Source organism: Schistocerca piceifrons, chromosome 1 (assembly GCF_021461385.2).
Source record: "Schistocerca piceifrons isolate TAMUIC-IGC-003096 chromosome 1, iqSchPice1.1, whole genome shotgun sequence".
In the NCBI taxonomy this organism is placed as follows: Eukaryota; Metazoa; Arthropoda; class Insecta; order Orthoptera; family Acrididae; genus Schistocerca; species Schistocerca piceifrons.
The window spans coordinates 542,631,314-542,647,488 of record NC_060138.1 but is presented as its reverse complement, the minus strand read 5'-3'; the positions used below and the strand labels follow the sequence as shown (position 1 = coordinate 542,647,488).

At 42.0% G+C, this 16,175-nt stretch overlaps 1 protein-coding gene across 2 annotated transcripts in view; it reads right to left on the bottom strand.

Moving 5' to 3' along the window:
* LOC124799688 (protein PTHB1) overlaps positions 1–16,175 on the bottom strand; it is a 101,673-nt gene that overhangs the window by 27,242 nt on the left and 58,256 nt on the right. For both annotated transcript variants that reach the window (XM_047262939.1, XM_047262940.1), the window contains one exon: positions 5,905–6,138. In XM_047262939.1, coding sequence (XP_047118895.1) covers positions 5,905–6,138 — 234 coding nt within the window. The remainder of the gene's footprint in view (positions 1–5,904; positions 6,139–16,175) is intronic.

Below are 16,175 nucleotides of genomic sequence, written 5' to 3'. Positions count from 1 at the left end.
ATGTGTGAGGATGTAACTGGTTAGATGTACAAGAAACGAGGCAGACAGTTTTGAGTCAAAAGGATTTTGGAAAAGATAGTATTTGATAGCAGCAAGGCCATGGGCATGGGGAATCTACATCTACATCTACATGGTTACTCTGCAATTCACACTTGCATACTACTTCTCTACCATTCCACTCGCGAATGGTGCATGGGAAAAGGAACACCTAAATCTTTCCGTTCAAGCTCTGATTTCTCTTATTTTATTATGATGATCATTTCTCACTACATGGGCAGGTGTCAACAAAATATTTTTGCATTCGGAAGAGAAAGTTGGTGATTGAAATTTCGTAAATACATCTTGCGCAAAGAAAACCGTCTTTGTTTCAGTGACTGCCACCCCAACTCGCTTATCATATCAGTGACACTTTCACCCCTATTGTGCAATAACACAAAATGAGCTTTCCTTCTTTGCACTTTTTCAATGTTCTCCATCAATCCTACCTGGTAAGGGTTCCACAGCGTGCTGCAATATTCCAGCAGAGGATGAACAAGTGAAATGTAGGCTGTCTCTTTAGCGGGTTTGTTGCTTCTTCTAAGTGTTCTGCCAACAAAGCACAGTGTTTGTTTTGGCTTCCCCACAATATTATCTATGTGGTCTTTCCAATTTAAGTTGCCCATAATTGTAATTCCCAGGTATTTAGTCGAATTGGCAGCCCTTAGATTTGTGCGATTTATCGTATACCCAACATTTATTGGATTTCTTTTAGTACCCATGTGGATGACCTCACACTTTTCTTTGTTTAGTGCCAATTGCCACTTTACGCACCATAATTGTGTATAAGAAGGCCCCATCAACAGTGGTGAGTGAGAATCCAAGCGGTATTGGGGTGATGATGGTCAAGACTTTGTGAAGAGAGCAGTCTGTTTCTTTAACATTAGAGGCTAGGCTACAAGCAATTGGTTGGACGTATTGGTCAAAGACAGGAGAGATTCTTTCAGAAGGAGCACAATAACCAGCTGCAATGAAGCATCCAGGATTGTTGTGTTGATGGATCTTGTATTTAGAAGATGGGTGTGCTAGGAGTCATTGAAGTCTTAGGGAGATGGATTCAGGAGGAACATTCTGGGATGGGTCTAAGGATTTGAGTAGAGACTGGTGGTTATGTTTGACTTCTGGGATGGGATCATATGAAAGAGCTTTTGGGTGGAGGAGACATACAGTTGGCAGATGATTTCTGTCAGGTAGTCACTGCAATTCATCACAACACTGATGGAATCTTTGTCTGCAGGGACTGTCTGGAGGCTGCAGATGGCTGCTCTTTCTTCTATTGAGAGGTTTGTGTGCTTGGGGTGCTTAAGTGGGAGAGGGGGGAAGGTCACTGTTGGATGGTGGTATGAATTAGATTCAGTGTTGGAATTAATTTGGCTTTGGTTGGAGGGATTGGCAGCAAATAAGTGTTTCCACTGTAGTGATCATGAGGAGAGTAGGTTTTTGACAACTCCAGCATGGTTGAACCTTTGTGTAGAGCTGAAGGCGAGGTTTTTAGATAGGACTGGAACTTCTGTAGATTGAGGTTTTTGATGGATAGGTTGACAACTGTGTTTTGGGTTTCTTTAGATTCTGTGTTTTGCGGAATGTTTTGAGAAGGAGTTTTGGAAGACATAGAGCAAAGCACAGTCTGGTTGTTATGAAGGGTTGATGAGGAGTGCAATGGGGATAGAATGGTATTCTGAAATGGGAGCAGGATGTCAATAAATTTCATAAATTTTTGATGTACATTTGTCATTACCTAATTCCACTGTGGTGGAAAGTCCTATGATGTCAGGTTCACCATGGATGTGGAAGAAAATAGATAAATAAGAATGCTGATCACCCACTGGGACAGACACACACAGACCTGTACCTAAACCACAATAGTTGCCAACATCCTTTACAGCACACATCTGTGCTCACCACCCTGGTACACAGAGCATGAGTCATATGCTACAAGGAAAGCCTGAACAAAATCTTTCACAAAAACAACTATTCAGAGACATGAATAAGACATGCTCTCCAGTCAAGCAAGAAGAAGGAAGAAAAAAAATCCAGAAGAAGAAACAGAGCACCTGGTATTCCTTTCATATGCAGAGCTGCCCACAGTTAAGATTGCCATGATAATGGAGAAGCACAAGATAACAAACATTTTCCTCTCAACAGTTAAAATTAGGAATAAGCTTGGGCTTGGGTCAGTCAAAGACCAACTAGGGCTACAGGGGCAGCATCAGTTGGAAGTGACACAAGCAAAAAACTGGCCAGATGCAGCAATGCATCACACAGCAAGGTTCAGAATATGTGAGAAGCGTTCGCCTTGTGAAAACCAATAAGTCTGTGGAGGCAGAGCACAGAACCAAGAAACAACACTTGTTTGTTTTCTAACACTGAAAGGTGCCACTGGATTCTGGGATTCAGTCATCAAAGAGGCAGTGGAAATAAATAGTTCATTACATCTATCTTAGTACATGTTTCAAGTTGGTGTTTGACATAAAATATCATCTAAAATCATACTGAATGTGTTCTCTGAAAATTATTTTGAAAAATTGGTTCAAGAACTAGCTCAAAGTGTAAATCGTTGTGAAAACATACTTGACCTCTTAGCAAGAAATAATCCCAAGCAAATGGAGAGCACCATGACAGATACAGGGATTAGTAACCACAATGTCTTTGTAGCAGGAATGAATATTGTAACATTCAAATCCACCAAAAATTAACACAAAATATATCTGTTTAAAAAAGCAGATAAATATTCACTTGACATTCTTCTGAGTGACAGTCTCCACTCCTTCCAAACTAACTATGTAAGTGTGGACAAGATGCAGCATAAATTCAAAGTCACTGCACAGACAGAAATTGAGAGATATACACCAAATAAATTAACGAGAAATGGTGCTGATCCCTCAAGGTACACAAAACAGTTCAGAACACTATTGCAGAAGCAATGAAGAAAGCATGAAAATTCAAAATAACACAAAATCTCCAAGATTGGCAATGTTTTAAAGTAGCTCAACCTTCAGTGCTGCCCTTAGTGTGTGATGCTTTTAATAGTTTCCACAATGTCCCAAAATTTGATAGAAAATCCAAACAGATCCTGGTCATACGTGGAGCACGCCAGCAGCAAGACACAAAAAATACCTTCACTGTGTGATAGCAGTGGTAATATTGCTGATGACAGTGCCATTAAAGTGGAATTACTAAATACGGTTTTCTGAAATTCCTTCACTAAAGAAGATGAAGTAATTGTTCCAGAAAGTGAATCAAGAACAGCTGCCAACATCAGTAACATAGAAGTAGATGTCATTGGTGTAGCAAAGCAGCTTCAATCACTTATCCTCTTATTCAGATTGTATACCAATTAGGTCCTTTTCAGAGTATGCTGATACAACAGCTCCATACTTAGCAATAGTATACAACTGCTCATTCAATGAAAGATTTAATATCAATGAGTGCTACAAACAGGGGATCTCAAATTGATTCCATATTTCTAGATTTACAGAAGGCTTTTGACACTGTTCCTCACATGTGACTTCTAAGCAGGTTGTGTGCCTATGGAACGTCATCTCAGTTGTGCAACTGGATTTGTGATTTCCTGTCAGAAAAGTTGCAGTTCATAGAAATTAACAGAAAGTTATAGTAAAATAGAATCAGGCATTCCCGAAGGTTGTGCTAAAGGCACTAATCTACATAAATGATTTAGGAGATGATCTGAGCAACACTCTTGGATTGTTTGCAAATGATGCTACCATTTACTGTCTCACAAAGACATCAGAAGTTCAAAACCTATTGCAAAATAATATAAATAAAATATCGGTATGGAGCAAAAAGTGGCAATTTCTTCTAAATAATGAAAAGTGTGAGCTCATTCACACTGAGTACTAAAAGGAATCCACTAAATTTCAGTACCACGATAACTTAAGCAAATCTTAAGTTGGCAATTCAACTCAATACTTAGGGATTACAATTATGAATAATTTAAACTGGACTGATCACATTGATAATAATGTGGGGAAGGTGAACTAAAGACAGTGTTTCATTGGCAGAACACTTAGAAGATGAAACAGATCTACTAAAGAGGCTGACCACACCATGACTGTCCATCCTCTTCTGGAGTATTGCTGCACAGTCCTCCAGCAGATAACAAAGGACATTGAAAAAGTTCAAAGATGGGCAGCTCATTTTGAACTATCACAGAACAGGGGTGAGATTGTCATGGATATGAAACACAATTTAGGGAGGCAATCATTAAAACACTGTGGTACGATCTTCTCACAAAATTTCAATCACCACCTTTCTCCTCCAAATGTGAAAATATTTAGTTTGCACTCACTTAGAAAAATATTCACAATAATAAAATAAGAAAAATCAGAGTTCACACAGAAAGATTTAAGTGTGCATTTTTCCCATGTTCTATTTGAGAGCGGAATGGTAGAGAAGTTGCTTTTTCCACATGTTATTTGAGAGTGGAACAGTAGAGAAATAGCTTGAAGGTGTTTCAATGAACCATCTTCCAGGCACTTAACATGGAATTGCAATGTAGTCACGTAGATGTAACTGGTACAGTGATTTCCAACTGAGCTCCGCATAGGATGTGGCATTAGCAAAACTATGACAGAAACATTCTGATGTAAAAGCAACAGAGGCAGCAAGCAGAACACACTGGCAGCACCAATTCTCGATACCTGGAATCCCCTCCACACATGACTGAGTACAGAACTAATATATGGAGTTCCTTTACTTGTAATGTTAATGCAATATTTTTTGCATGGTTTTGTGATATCTTTGTCATCAATAAGTTTCTAGCATGTCCTTGACATCATGTGATTTCAGCGCATAACGTTTCCTATCAGTAGGTTTTGGAGGTTAACAGAAGGATAAGGAGTTGTAATATGAACATGGCGTAGACATTCAGAAATGAATATTTTCATGAAGTTTGTGTTACTATTGCCATTTATTGCATAATTTTGTGTTAATGAGTGGTGAATAATAAATAAATTGATCTGAAATTTAAATCTGGCCTTGATTATTCATTGTTGTGATGAGTGCAGTGTGAACAACAAGCAGTGGAATAATATTTGATAGGGAGTAAGCTAGCTACTATATTAACCAGTTAGTTTACATTTGGTGACATGACCAAACTGTTAGGTTTAATAAAGGAGCACAAGAAACATAAGAGATAAGGCCCAATTATTCAATCAGTGAAATGTGAACACTAATGCAATTGAGTGACATCATGAGTGTAGCCAATATGCTACAGCCAGCAGCTCCGAGTGCTTAGTGCACTTGTGTCATGTATGGCGAGTTTTCACAAATGTTAGTGTATATTTACCATGATTCACATTTTCTCCAAAGAATATTGTCACAATCAAAACAATGCCACAGTGAAAATAGCAACAGGTATGTCACTGATGATAACTGTATGTAATGAGCCCATGTAACCATCAACATTTCCTATAGGTCAAATCTGGAAGATACATTTCCATTTGCAACCTTTTGTCGAAAATGAAAGCAAAGATAAAGTAAAATGAAACAGTGAACTGAAAGTCAACTGTAAGACGTCCACCTGGTTGCCAGATGAGAAAAAGCAGTTTGCTTGGATGCAATGAATTAGAAGTTACCTGTAAGTACCATTCCAATTCATAAAAAAGTTAAGGAACTGTTTTAAAATCTATAACCTAGATGTGAAACCATAACCTATGTGTAAAAATCGACAAATCATGTAATATTTCAGGACACCCACTTAAGATGCCTTGTACAAAAGGTGAAACGCATCTGGGTGCATAAATAAAAATAAAAATTTCAATATGCAGCATGCAAAAAAGGCATTTTCTTTGAAACAACTGCAATTTAAACAATTATTTATCATATATATATTTTAATTATACTCACACAGGCTGTTGACAGTGTGTGAAACTTGGGAGGCCTCCAGTGGTGGTTGTACTATGACTGCAACTTGCACCTTATTAAGAGGCACATGTGGACGTAAATGGACAGAAATCTGGCATGCAGGAGGATCAATCCCTGCTCCCAACATATGTTCATGTGAAGTTGTTTCTAGTCGGGAATTCATGTTCACTTCAACACAAACTTCACGCTCTGCTGCGCCACTTGCTAGTGTGATTGCTGTAAGATATTTATGAGTTACACACACTTATATAATAAAAGAAACAGACTATTTACAAATAAATCAATATGCCAAAGTCACTGTGGATCCTTAGTAGTTGATACTAAATAGGATGGATTGGGATGTGTTCAGTTTATATAATGCATACTCAATGTGTTGCTTAATATATAGAAAGAAAAAGAAGAAGAAGAGTTAAATAAGCCTAAGTAGTTGTGACAATGACCAGTGGCAATACCCCCTCGCTACCCCCCCCCCTCCTCCCTCTCTCTCTCTCTCTCTCTCTCTCTCTCTCTCTCTCTCTCTCTCTCTCTCTCTCTCCCCCCCCCCCCCTCTCTCTCTTCTCTCTCTCTCATATCAGCACACACTCTGCTGCAGAGAGAAAATCTCATTCCGGAAACATCCCCCAGGCTGTGGCTAAGCCATGTCTCCCGCAATATCCTTCCTTTCAGGAGTGCTAGGTCTGCAAGGTCGCAGGAGAGCTTTGTAAAGTTTGGAAGGTAGGAGATGAGGTACTGGCAGAAGTAAAGCTGTGAGGACAGGGCGTGAGTCGTGCTTGGGTAGCTCAGTTGGTAGAGCACTTGCCCGCAAATGACAAAGGTCCCGAGTTCGAGTCTCGGTTCCGCACACAGTTTTAATCTGCCAGGAAGTTTCATATCAGCGCACACTCTGCTGCAGAGTGAAAATCTCATTCTGAAGACAGGACTTGTGTAAAATGATATGTATCTTTAAATGTAATCTTCACTTACCCAAAAAGGGCATCATTTATGATGAAGATGCATAATTTTTGTTAAAAGTATACCTTGTGGATCTTTTGTGACATTGTAAAATTCACTGTATGTAAATGTTTTGTATGGAGATTTTCATATGACCAGTTCATATAAGTAGAAATTTGAAAAACATATGTACTGTAGTTTTGATAAGATTTCTTATGTAATAATTTTTTGTGTGTAGATTTTTAACCCACTGTCTGGGATCACTTGTGGTCATTGAATTGCCCATTTAGCTATTTGCACTATCTATCTTGTCAAGCTGGAATATTTTTACTTTCCCCTCTTGTTTTGCCATCTGTCTCCTTAAATCATTTTTTCACTTTTGAAGTAAGCTCACAAGTGCACAAGTCGGCACTCCGAAGTTTTTCTATCTGCTGCGACCACGCGCAAACCACATACCGCTGCGCTGTACTGTCCGCGTCCAACAGCCACTACCATGTCCTGTGCCGTACCGTTCAGAACTGCCGCCCTGTGCAGAACTCCGGAAAAGTTGCCTTTAACATAAGTGACTATAATCTGCATTTTCATAAAAGAGAAAGTTTGACCCTCAGTTTTAAAGAATATAACACTAGATCTAATTTTGTGCTTAGTTTTATGTCTGTAATAGATTTTCTAATTTATTTTGACTATTCCTAGTTAATACTTTCATTATAGGGTGAAAACAGTAATTGTTTTGTAACTTAAATTCTATTGTTGACTTATAAACAAATATACACTCCTGGAAACTGAAATAAGAACACCGTGAATTCATTGTCCCAGGAAGGGGAAACTTTATTGACACATTCCTGGGGTCAGATACATCACATGATCACACTGACAGAACCACAGGCAAATAGACACAGGCAACAGAGCATGCACAATGTCGGCACTAGTACAGTGTATATCCACCTTTCGCAGCAATGCAGGCTGCTATTCTCCCATGGAGACGATCGTAGAGATGCTGGATGTAGTCCTGTGGAACGGCTTGCCATGCCATTTCCACCTGGCGCCTCAGTTGGACCAGCGTTCGTGCTGGACGTGCAGACCGCGTGAGACGACGCTTCATCCAGTCCCAAACATGCTCAATGGGGGACAGATCCGGAGATCTTGCTGGCCAGGGTAGTTGACTTACACCTTCTAGAGCACGTTGGGTGGCACGGGATACATGCGGACGTGCATTGTCCTGTTGGAACAGCAAGTTCCCTTGCCAGTCTAGGAATGGTAGAACGATGGGTTCGATGACAGTTTGGATGTACCGTGCACTATTCAGTGTCCCCTCGACGATCACCAGTGGTGTACAGCCAGTGTAGGAGATCGCTCCCCATACCATGATGCCGGGTGTTGGCCCTGTGTGCCTCGGTCGTATGCAGTCCTGATTGTGGCGCTCACCTGCACGGCGCCAAACACGCATACGACCATCATTGGCCCCAAGGCAGAAGCGACTCTCATCGCTGAAGACGACACGTCTCCATTCGTCCCTCCATTCACGCCTGTCGCGACACCACTGGAGGCGGGCTGCACGATGTTGGGGCGTGAGTGGAAGACGGCCTAACGGTGTGCGGGACCGTAGCCCAGCTTCATGGAGATGGTTGCGAATGGTCCTCGCCAATACCCCAGGAGCAACAGTGTCCCTAATTTGCTGGGAAGTGGCGGTGCGGTCCCCTACGGCACTGCGTAGGATCCTACGGTCTTGGCGTGCATCCGTGCGTCGCTGCGGTCCGGTCCCAGGTCGACGGGCACGTGCACCTTCCGCCGACCACTGGCGACAACATCGATGTACTGTGGAGACCTCACGCCCCACGTGTTGTGCAATTCGGCGGTACGTCCACCCGGCCTCCCGCATGCCCACTATACGCCCTCGCTCAAAGTCCGTCAACTGCACATACGGGTCATGGCCACGCTGTCGCGACATGCTACCAGTGTTAAAGACTGCGATGGAGCTCCGTATGCCATGGCAAACTGGCTGACACTGACGGCGGCGGTGCACAAATGCTGCGCAGCTAGCGCCATTCAACGGCCAACACCGCGGTTCCTGGTGTGTCCGCTGTGCCGTGCGTGTGATCATTGCTTGTACAGCCCTCTCACAGTGTCCGGAGCAAGTATGGTGGGTCTGACACACCGGTGTCAATGTGTTCTTTTTTCCATTTCCAGGAGTGTAAATTCTGTACTAATTATAAACATTTGGAAGATGAAATGCTAGTATTCTTAAAGTATCTATTTGGCTCTAGTCGAAAATCTGTTAGCAAAGCCAGCCCTTAATTAATTCCCAAGTAATTTTTAGTTTTGTTAAAAGTATTGTTTGTGTAAGTATATATGTTAATTTCATTATTTAAACAAATAATTCAGCCTAACTCTTGTAATAGAAGAAACTGTTAAAAAGAACCAATTTTTCAATGTATTCAATTAATTGAATGATGTAATTTCTGTAAATTTAACTTTGAAGAATGTGTAGTTTCAGCACCTGTTATTGTGAGGTTATATAAGGGCCAGATTTTCAGTCCTGAGACTGTCACTCCACAGCTGAGTTTCAGATGAGAAACCTGTGTTGGTTAGAACCACAAAAATGCTTCAACTTAACTGGGAAATAATTGTAAAACAATTAGGCTGTGTGCTAAAACAATGACAGTGTCTGTTCAATATGTACTGCAATATCTTGCAAGAATTGTGAACTGGGGAGGGGTTAGATTTTTACTTCTCATAGATGTACAACAGTAAACTATTGAAGCAGTATGTGGATGTTTGCCTGCAACCTATTAATGAGGCATATTGAAGGTTAAACTAGTGCGCTGGCCATATAACTGAGTATTATTGGGGGGGGGGGGGGGGGGGGGGGGGGTGGACAATGACAGTAAAATATTGTGAAACAAAAATGTTCACCTATCGGCTACATCATTTAAAGCAGTCAGTGTTTCTTCTTGCCGCCACCCCGAACTCCCTGGTATTAAGTAGTGTACCTGAACTGTCTGCATCTAGTGTAAGCCATGAAATAGTTCGAAAGTCTTCAAATGTCTGTGAGTCTTGTAACTGAGGCGGAATGTGAGGACCAGCCCAGTATTCACTTAGCGGGATGTGGAAAACTGCCTAAAAACCACATCCAGGCTGGCCAGCATACTGGCCCTCGTCATTAATCTGCTGGGTAGATTAGATCCATGGTTGGCGTGCCTACCTGAGTGCAGGAAGCAATGCATTAGTGCTTTTGGCTTTCCTGGCGGGTGTTTCTACTTTTTGCACTAATGAGCAAAAAAGCAAGTAAGGAGTTCCACAAGGATCAGTTCTGGGACCTGTCTTATTCCTACTGTATTTAAATGACCTGGCTCATAAAATGTGTGACGGAACCACAGTACTCTTTGCAGATGGCACTAATATTCTAAATAATTCACTCAGTGTGGAAAATCTGCAGGAACTGTAACACTGTTTATGCGTAGCTTAGCACAGTGGTTCAGGACGAATGCATTCATTGCAAGTTCTGAAAAAAACTATGGCAGTTACCTTTCACACCATGCAAAACCTCCATCTTTCAAACCATGTTTTCACCATTGAAGGAAAAAAATGTCTCAAATGAGGTTCATACAAAAAAATTTAGGCATATATATTCAGAAGGATTTGAGGTGGGAGATGCACCTTAACAATTTAAATAAAAAACTGAATACACTTAACATCTGCAGTTAGGATTCTAACTCAAAATACAAGCTGTTCATTGGTGGTAAAAGTACCATGGTAGTACACCATTGCTACTGATGTACAGAATATCTTTTGGGGGGAATTCCACAACATGTTAAAAAAAGAAAACATCTTCAAACATAATTATGATACACATGCATGTGAAATTAGGTGGAAGCTGAACCTAGAACTAAACACAGTTAATTCATAATGTGCAAAAGAGGATTGTATCATACTCGAGTTATATTATACTGTCACATAGAATAAGGTGTAATTAAATGAATGAAAAACACTAACTCCACTTAACGAAGGTTTACTCAGCACTTACACACACAAGAGCGCAGAACAAACTGCCTCCCGCCAGAACACATACAGTATATATACAGCTACAGAACATTCCAGTACAATGATTCTTGACATTTGTGGATACTTCTAGAATGTACTCAAACTGAATATAGAAATTAAAATTGTACAGTCCAAGTGAATTTTGAACTCAGGACCCTATATGCAACAGTTTAGTTTCATAACCACTACACTATAGTGCTATTCAGCTTCTTCTACGACATTGCTCCCTCCTTAAGAGAACAGTGTCTTGGTGTTACATCCTCCTAGTCCAGGAACGAGTCATCGGTCCTGCATACTCCGACTTCTGATGACTGATTCTCGCCCTGGTGGTAATCTTCTTAGAACTTCTTTTGCCGCTATGCTCTTCATCACCTTTCTGCTTGTCGCCTGTCACTGGAGCTACGAATTTACTCTGGGTTACAGGATCCTTATAGGGCTTCATTTGAAGGACATGGACCGTATCTCTGATCTTTCGTTGTCTTGTGTCAGGGTCGAAATCTTCGACTTCATAAGTAACATCAGACAACTGTTTTACAACCTTATAAGGTCCAAGTCTCAGAGAGACCAACCTTCCAAACAGGAGTGAAGATCCAAACAAGATCACCAGGGTGGTGGCTCGCATAGTACCTTCAGCGATCATTTTCTTGAGCCTGCAGCGTGCAGAGCCGAGCTAACTGCCAAGCTTCCTCATCTCTGGTTACCACATGGCCAATGTAGTTGTTGTCCATGTCATCAGGCTGTAACGGAAACACAGTGTCCATCAGCGTAGTCACCTCACAGCCAGGCACCAGGAAAATGGCGTAAATCCTGTGGTGTCTTGTTCGGTGGTGTTGTAGGCAAACATCACGAAAGGAGCACTTCATCCCAGCTGCTCTGCTCAACATTGATGAACATTTATAGCATGTCAGCCAAGGTCTTATTAGGGCATTCAGTAAATCCATTAGTTTGCAGATGGTTGGCAGTCGTCATGTGATGAGTAATGTTGCACCAACGGTTTATCTCTATCACAGGATTCAATTGAACAACTTTCCCTTGATCAGTAATTAATGACCTTGGGGCACCGTGTTTTAATACAATGTCTCCTATGATGAATTTGGCTACCCAGGATGCTTCAGCTGTTTTCACAGCTTTTGCAATGGCATAGCGTGTCAGATAATCAGTGCAAACAATAATCCATCTATTGTCGCTAGCAGACATTGGAAATCGTCCAAGGAGGTCAATCCCAACACACTGGAAAGGCATTTCAGCTGATGGAATTGGTATGAGTCAGCCAGGTGGTTTCTGAGGAACTGCCTTTCTCCTCTGGCACTCTCAACAGTGCGGCACATAGTGACAGACACTCCTAAATAAACCTGACCAGAAAAATCTCTTGAAGATTCTATCGTGTCTTAATAAATCCTAAATGTCTGGTCTTAGGTGTGTCATGGGATTTCTGTAGAACATCTAAGCGCATGTCTTTAGGAATCAATGGCAGACACCTCTTTCCAAACGGATCAAAGTTTTTCTTGCAAAGTAATCCATTAACTACCTTAAATTTTCCTTTCACATCCTCTGACTGATTTAAGGCAAGCATAATTTGAGATGTCTTGGCGTCCTCCTTCTGCTCAGCAGAGAGATCCTGGAGTGTAGCGAGACAGTCACTGTCTTCATCAAAGTCTTGATGGACTTGCACAGGGTTTCTTGAGAGACAGTCGGCATCTTGGTGTTTTCTTCCACTTTTGTACACTATGGTAATGGCATACTCTTGAAGACGTAGTGCCCACCTGGTGAGTCATCCTGTTGGATGCTTAAGACCTGTCAATCAACAAAGTGAATGATGGTCCGTAGCAACTGTGAATGGCCTTCCATAGAGATACTGTCAAAATTTGCACATGGCCCAGATCACAGCAAGACATTCTCTTTCTGTAGTTGAGTAGTTTCTCTCGGCTTTTGTAAGCATCCAAGAAGCATAGGCTATAACCCTCTCTTTTCCATCTGAAATCTGCATCAGAACAGCACCAATCCCATACCTGCTTGCATCTGTGTGTATTTCTGTAGATGCTCTCTCATCATACAGACCAAGTACGTTGTCAGAGGTTTTCGCAGCAAATCAAAAGAATCTTGTTGAGCACCACCACAGATACATTTAGCATCATCTTTTAACAACTCTTGGAGTGGCCTAGCTTTGATACAAAAGTTTTTGATAAAACGATGGTAATAAGAACATAATCCAAGGGAGCTTCTCACATCTATAATACTTTTAGGAATAGGAAATTCCGTTATAGATCTCACATTTTGTGGGTCTGGCCACACACCTTCATTTGACACAAGGTGTCCAAGTATTTTGATTTCTTTTGCTCCAAAGAGACACTTTCTTGCATTAAGTTTCAGTCTGCCTTGTTGGAGACACTTAAGAATGGCCCTCAGTTTTTTTTATGTGTTCATCAAGTGTCTCTGAGAACACTATAATGTCATCTAAATAACAAAGACACATCGTCCACTTCAGGTGACTTAGAAGATTATCCATCATCCATTCAAAAGGTGCAGATGTATTACACAAACCAAACGGCATTACCTTAAACTCATACAGGCCCTACAGGGCGATGAATGCAGTTTTCTTATGATCAGTCTCATATACTTCGATTTTCCAGTATCCTGAGTATGTGTCCATGGCTGAGAAAAACTTAGCTCCCTTCAGGCAATCTAGTACGTTATAAATTTGTGGAAGAGGGTAAACACCCTTCTTAGTTATCTTATTGAGATTCCTGTAATCAACACAAAAGTTCCAGCTGCCATCCTTCTTCCTGACGAGGACCACTGGTGATGACCATGGGCTCTGCGAAAGCAGAATGATGTCATTCTTCATCAGTTTCTCTACCTTGTCGCGAATTATTCGACATTCCATTGCTTGATACACAGTATGCTCTATGGCTTATTGGTTGATGGTCTCCAGTGCTAATCTGGTGCTTCACCATTGATTTGTCTAATTTGCTCTTCACCTGCAGATTGAAGCATTCAGAAAACTTGTGAAGAATTGCAAGTACTTCTTCTGTTGTTCCTTAGTGAGATCTGGTGATAGTCAAGCTAGAAGATCTTGTCTCACACTGGTAGCACTAATTTCGCCCACAGACTCAGCATGGTAGGTTTCTATGATGCTCAGCTGTTCTTCAATTAACGGCTCAGTGTTTGCTATGCACATGCGCCTTGGAAAGATCTGCGGTTCTCAGCGACAGTTAACCATCCACAATTCACCGGATCCATTCTTAAATAAGACAACAGAGGCTGAGATGATCAAGTTATTCTTCAGTGGTGTGCTTCTCTTACATTCCACTGCAAGATCCATGGGTTGATGCATGGCTTGACACATGACAGTTACCTTTCTAGCACTGACTGCAGTAATGATCACTTCACGCAGCACACATAGTCTCCACGCACTCAGATGCAATACGGTTTTCTGCAATTGGCAACAGTACTTCTCTGAAATGACTGAATATGATGCTCCAGAGTCCACAAGAGCTAGGGCTGGCTGGCCATCCATGAGGATATCAATGTAGTTTCCTATCATTTTTGTAGTGATCGACGGGGGAGGATTTTTCTCTTCGGAGGCCTCACCTCCCTATAGTTTTCCAGGTTGCGACGGCTAGGTGATGAGCTGGAACTTCTAACTGGTGATGGAGACCTTGATCAGTGTGTTGGGGGGCATCCTCTCCAGCGGCTAGCTTGCAGCGATGGTGACCTATGTTGTCCTGCACCCACATCTTCTTGTTCATCTTCATCGTCCTGGTGTTGGTGTCGGCTAAGATCGGTCTGCTGTCTTCTGGCATGCCTTTCTTGACAAAAGCACACCACATGTCCCAGTTGTCGACAGTGGAAACATACTGGTTGGTTATTCTGGGTCCTCCAGACGTCAGTCTTCCTTGGTGCCCAAACAGGTTCCTCAGGCAGCATTGTAGGAACGTAACTCTGCCTGGTTCTCGACTTTTTCACCATTTTAAAGGGAAATGAAGGACGAGAGATTGGGTTCAATGTCTGTTTCACTTCCTTCCTTATGAGCTCTTGAAGTGTCTCGATTTTTTGCTCGCCATACAATCCAAGTGCCTTCTGAACTTCCTCTCTCCCTAGATGACGAAGAACACTTGTGAAATCAGTTGCTTCCTCCATCACATACATCGATACAATGTTTGGAAGACATTCAAACTTCTTGCAGGTAGTTCTTTTTTGATGCATTGCCTCAATATATTGGCACCACTTTATGAAGTCATCTGCTGCCAAAACCTCCTTCAGGAGTAGTGCTTGATACATCTCCTCAGCAACACCCTTCATGAGATGTGCAACCTTATCTTCCTCCTTCATTCTAGGATCCACTATTTTACACAGTTCCAAGACGTCTTGAATGTAGGATGCTGTAGTTTCTCCTGGAAGCTGTGCCCTGCATTTTAATTTATCTTCAGCCTTGCACTTCTGTCATCGTGTGTCGCTGAAACACTTGTGTAGTTCCTGTGGTGTCACTGCCAGACACCACACTTGCTAGGTGGTAGCCTTTAAATAGGCCGCGGTCCGGTAGTATACGTCGGACCCGCGTGTCGCCACTATCAGTGATTGCAGACCGAGTGCCGCCACACGACAGGTCTAGAGAGACGTCGTAGCACTCACCCCAGTTGTACAGCCGACTTTGCTAGTGATGGTTCACTGACAAATTATGCTCTCATTTGCCGAGACGATAGTTAGCATAGCCTTCAGCTACGTCATTTGCTATGACCTAGCAAGGTGCCATTATCATTTGCTATTTATCTTGTGATGCATGTACCGTCAGACCGATGTTCACCAATTATGGATTAAAGTTAAGTATTCCCACAGCTACGTACTTTATTTGCTAGTCTCAATTACTTTACCTGTTCCAGGCCTCACGCCAGCCTGCGTGAGCTTAAACGCGTGCCTTTCGGCTTCCTCCTAGTGGCTTGGCTGTCTTGCCAAGTCACAACAGTTTGGCGATGAGGATGGAATTTTGCGTTCGTAAAAATACAGACTGATTTACTTGTGTAATGGCTTCGCCACCATCTCCAAATGTACTGTCCGAATTTTATCGCTTGCAGAATCAGCAGACGCATGCCTTATTGGATGCCCTTGGACAGCTCGTCCAGGGTCAACGCGCACTGCAAAACGATGCGGCAGCTGCCGCTCCACCGCTACCGCAGCCACAACACGCAGTTGCGCCACCTTTTCGTCCTTTTGATGCTGCACTGGAAAGCTGGACGGAGTGGTCACGCCAATTTGGATTCCATCTCGCCGCCTACAGAATTCAA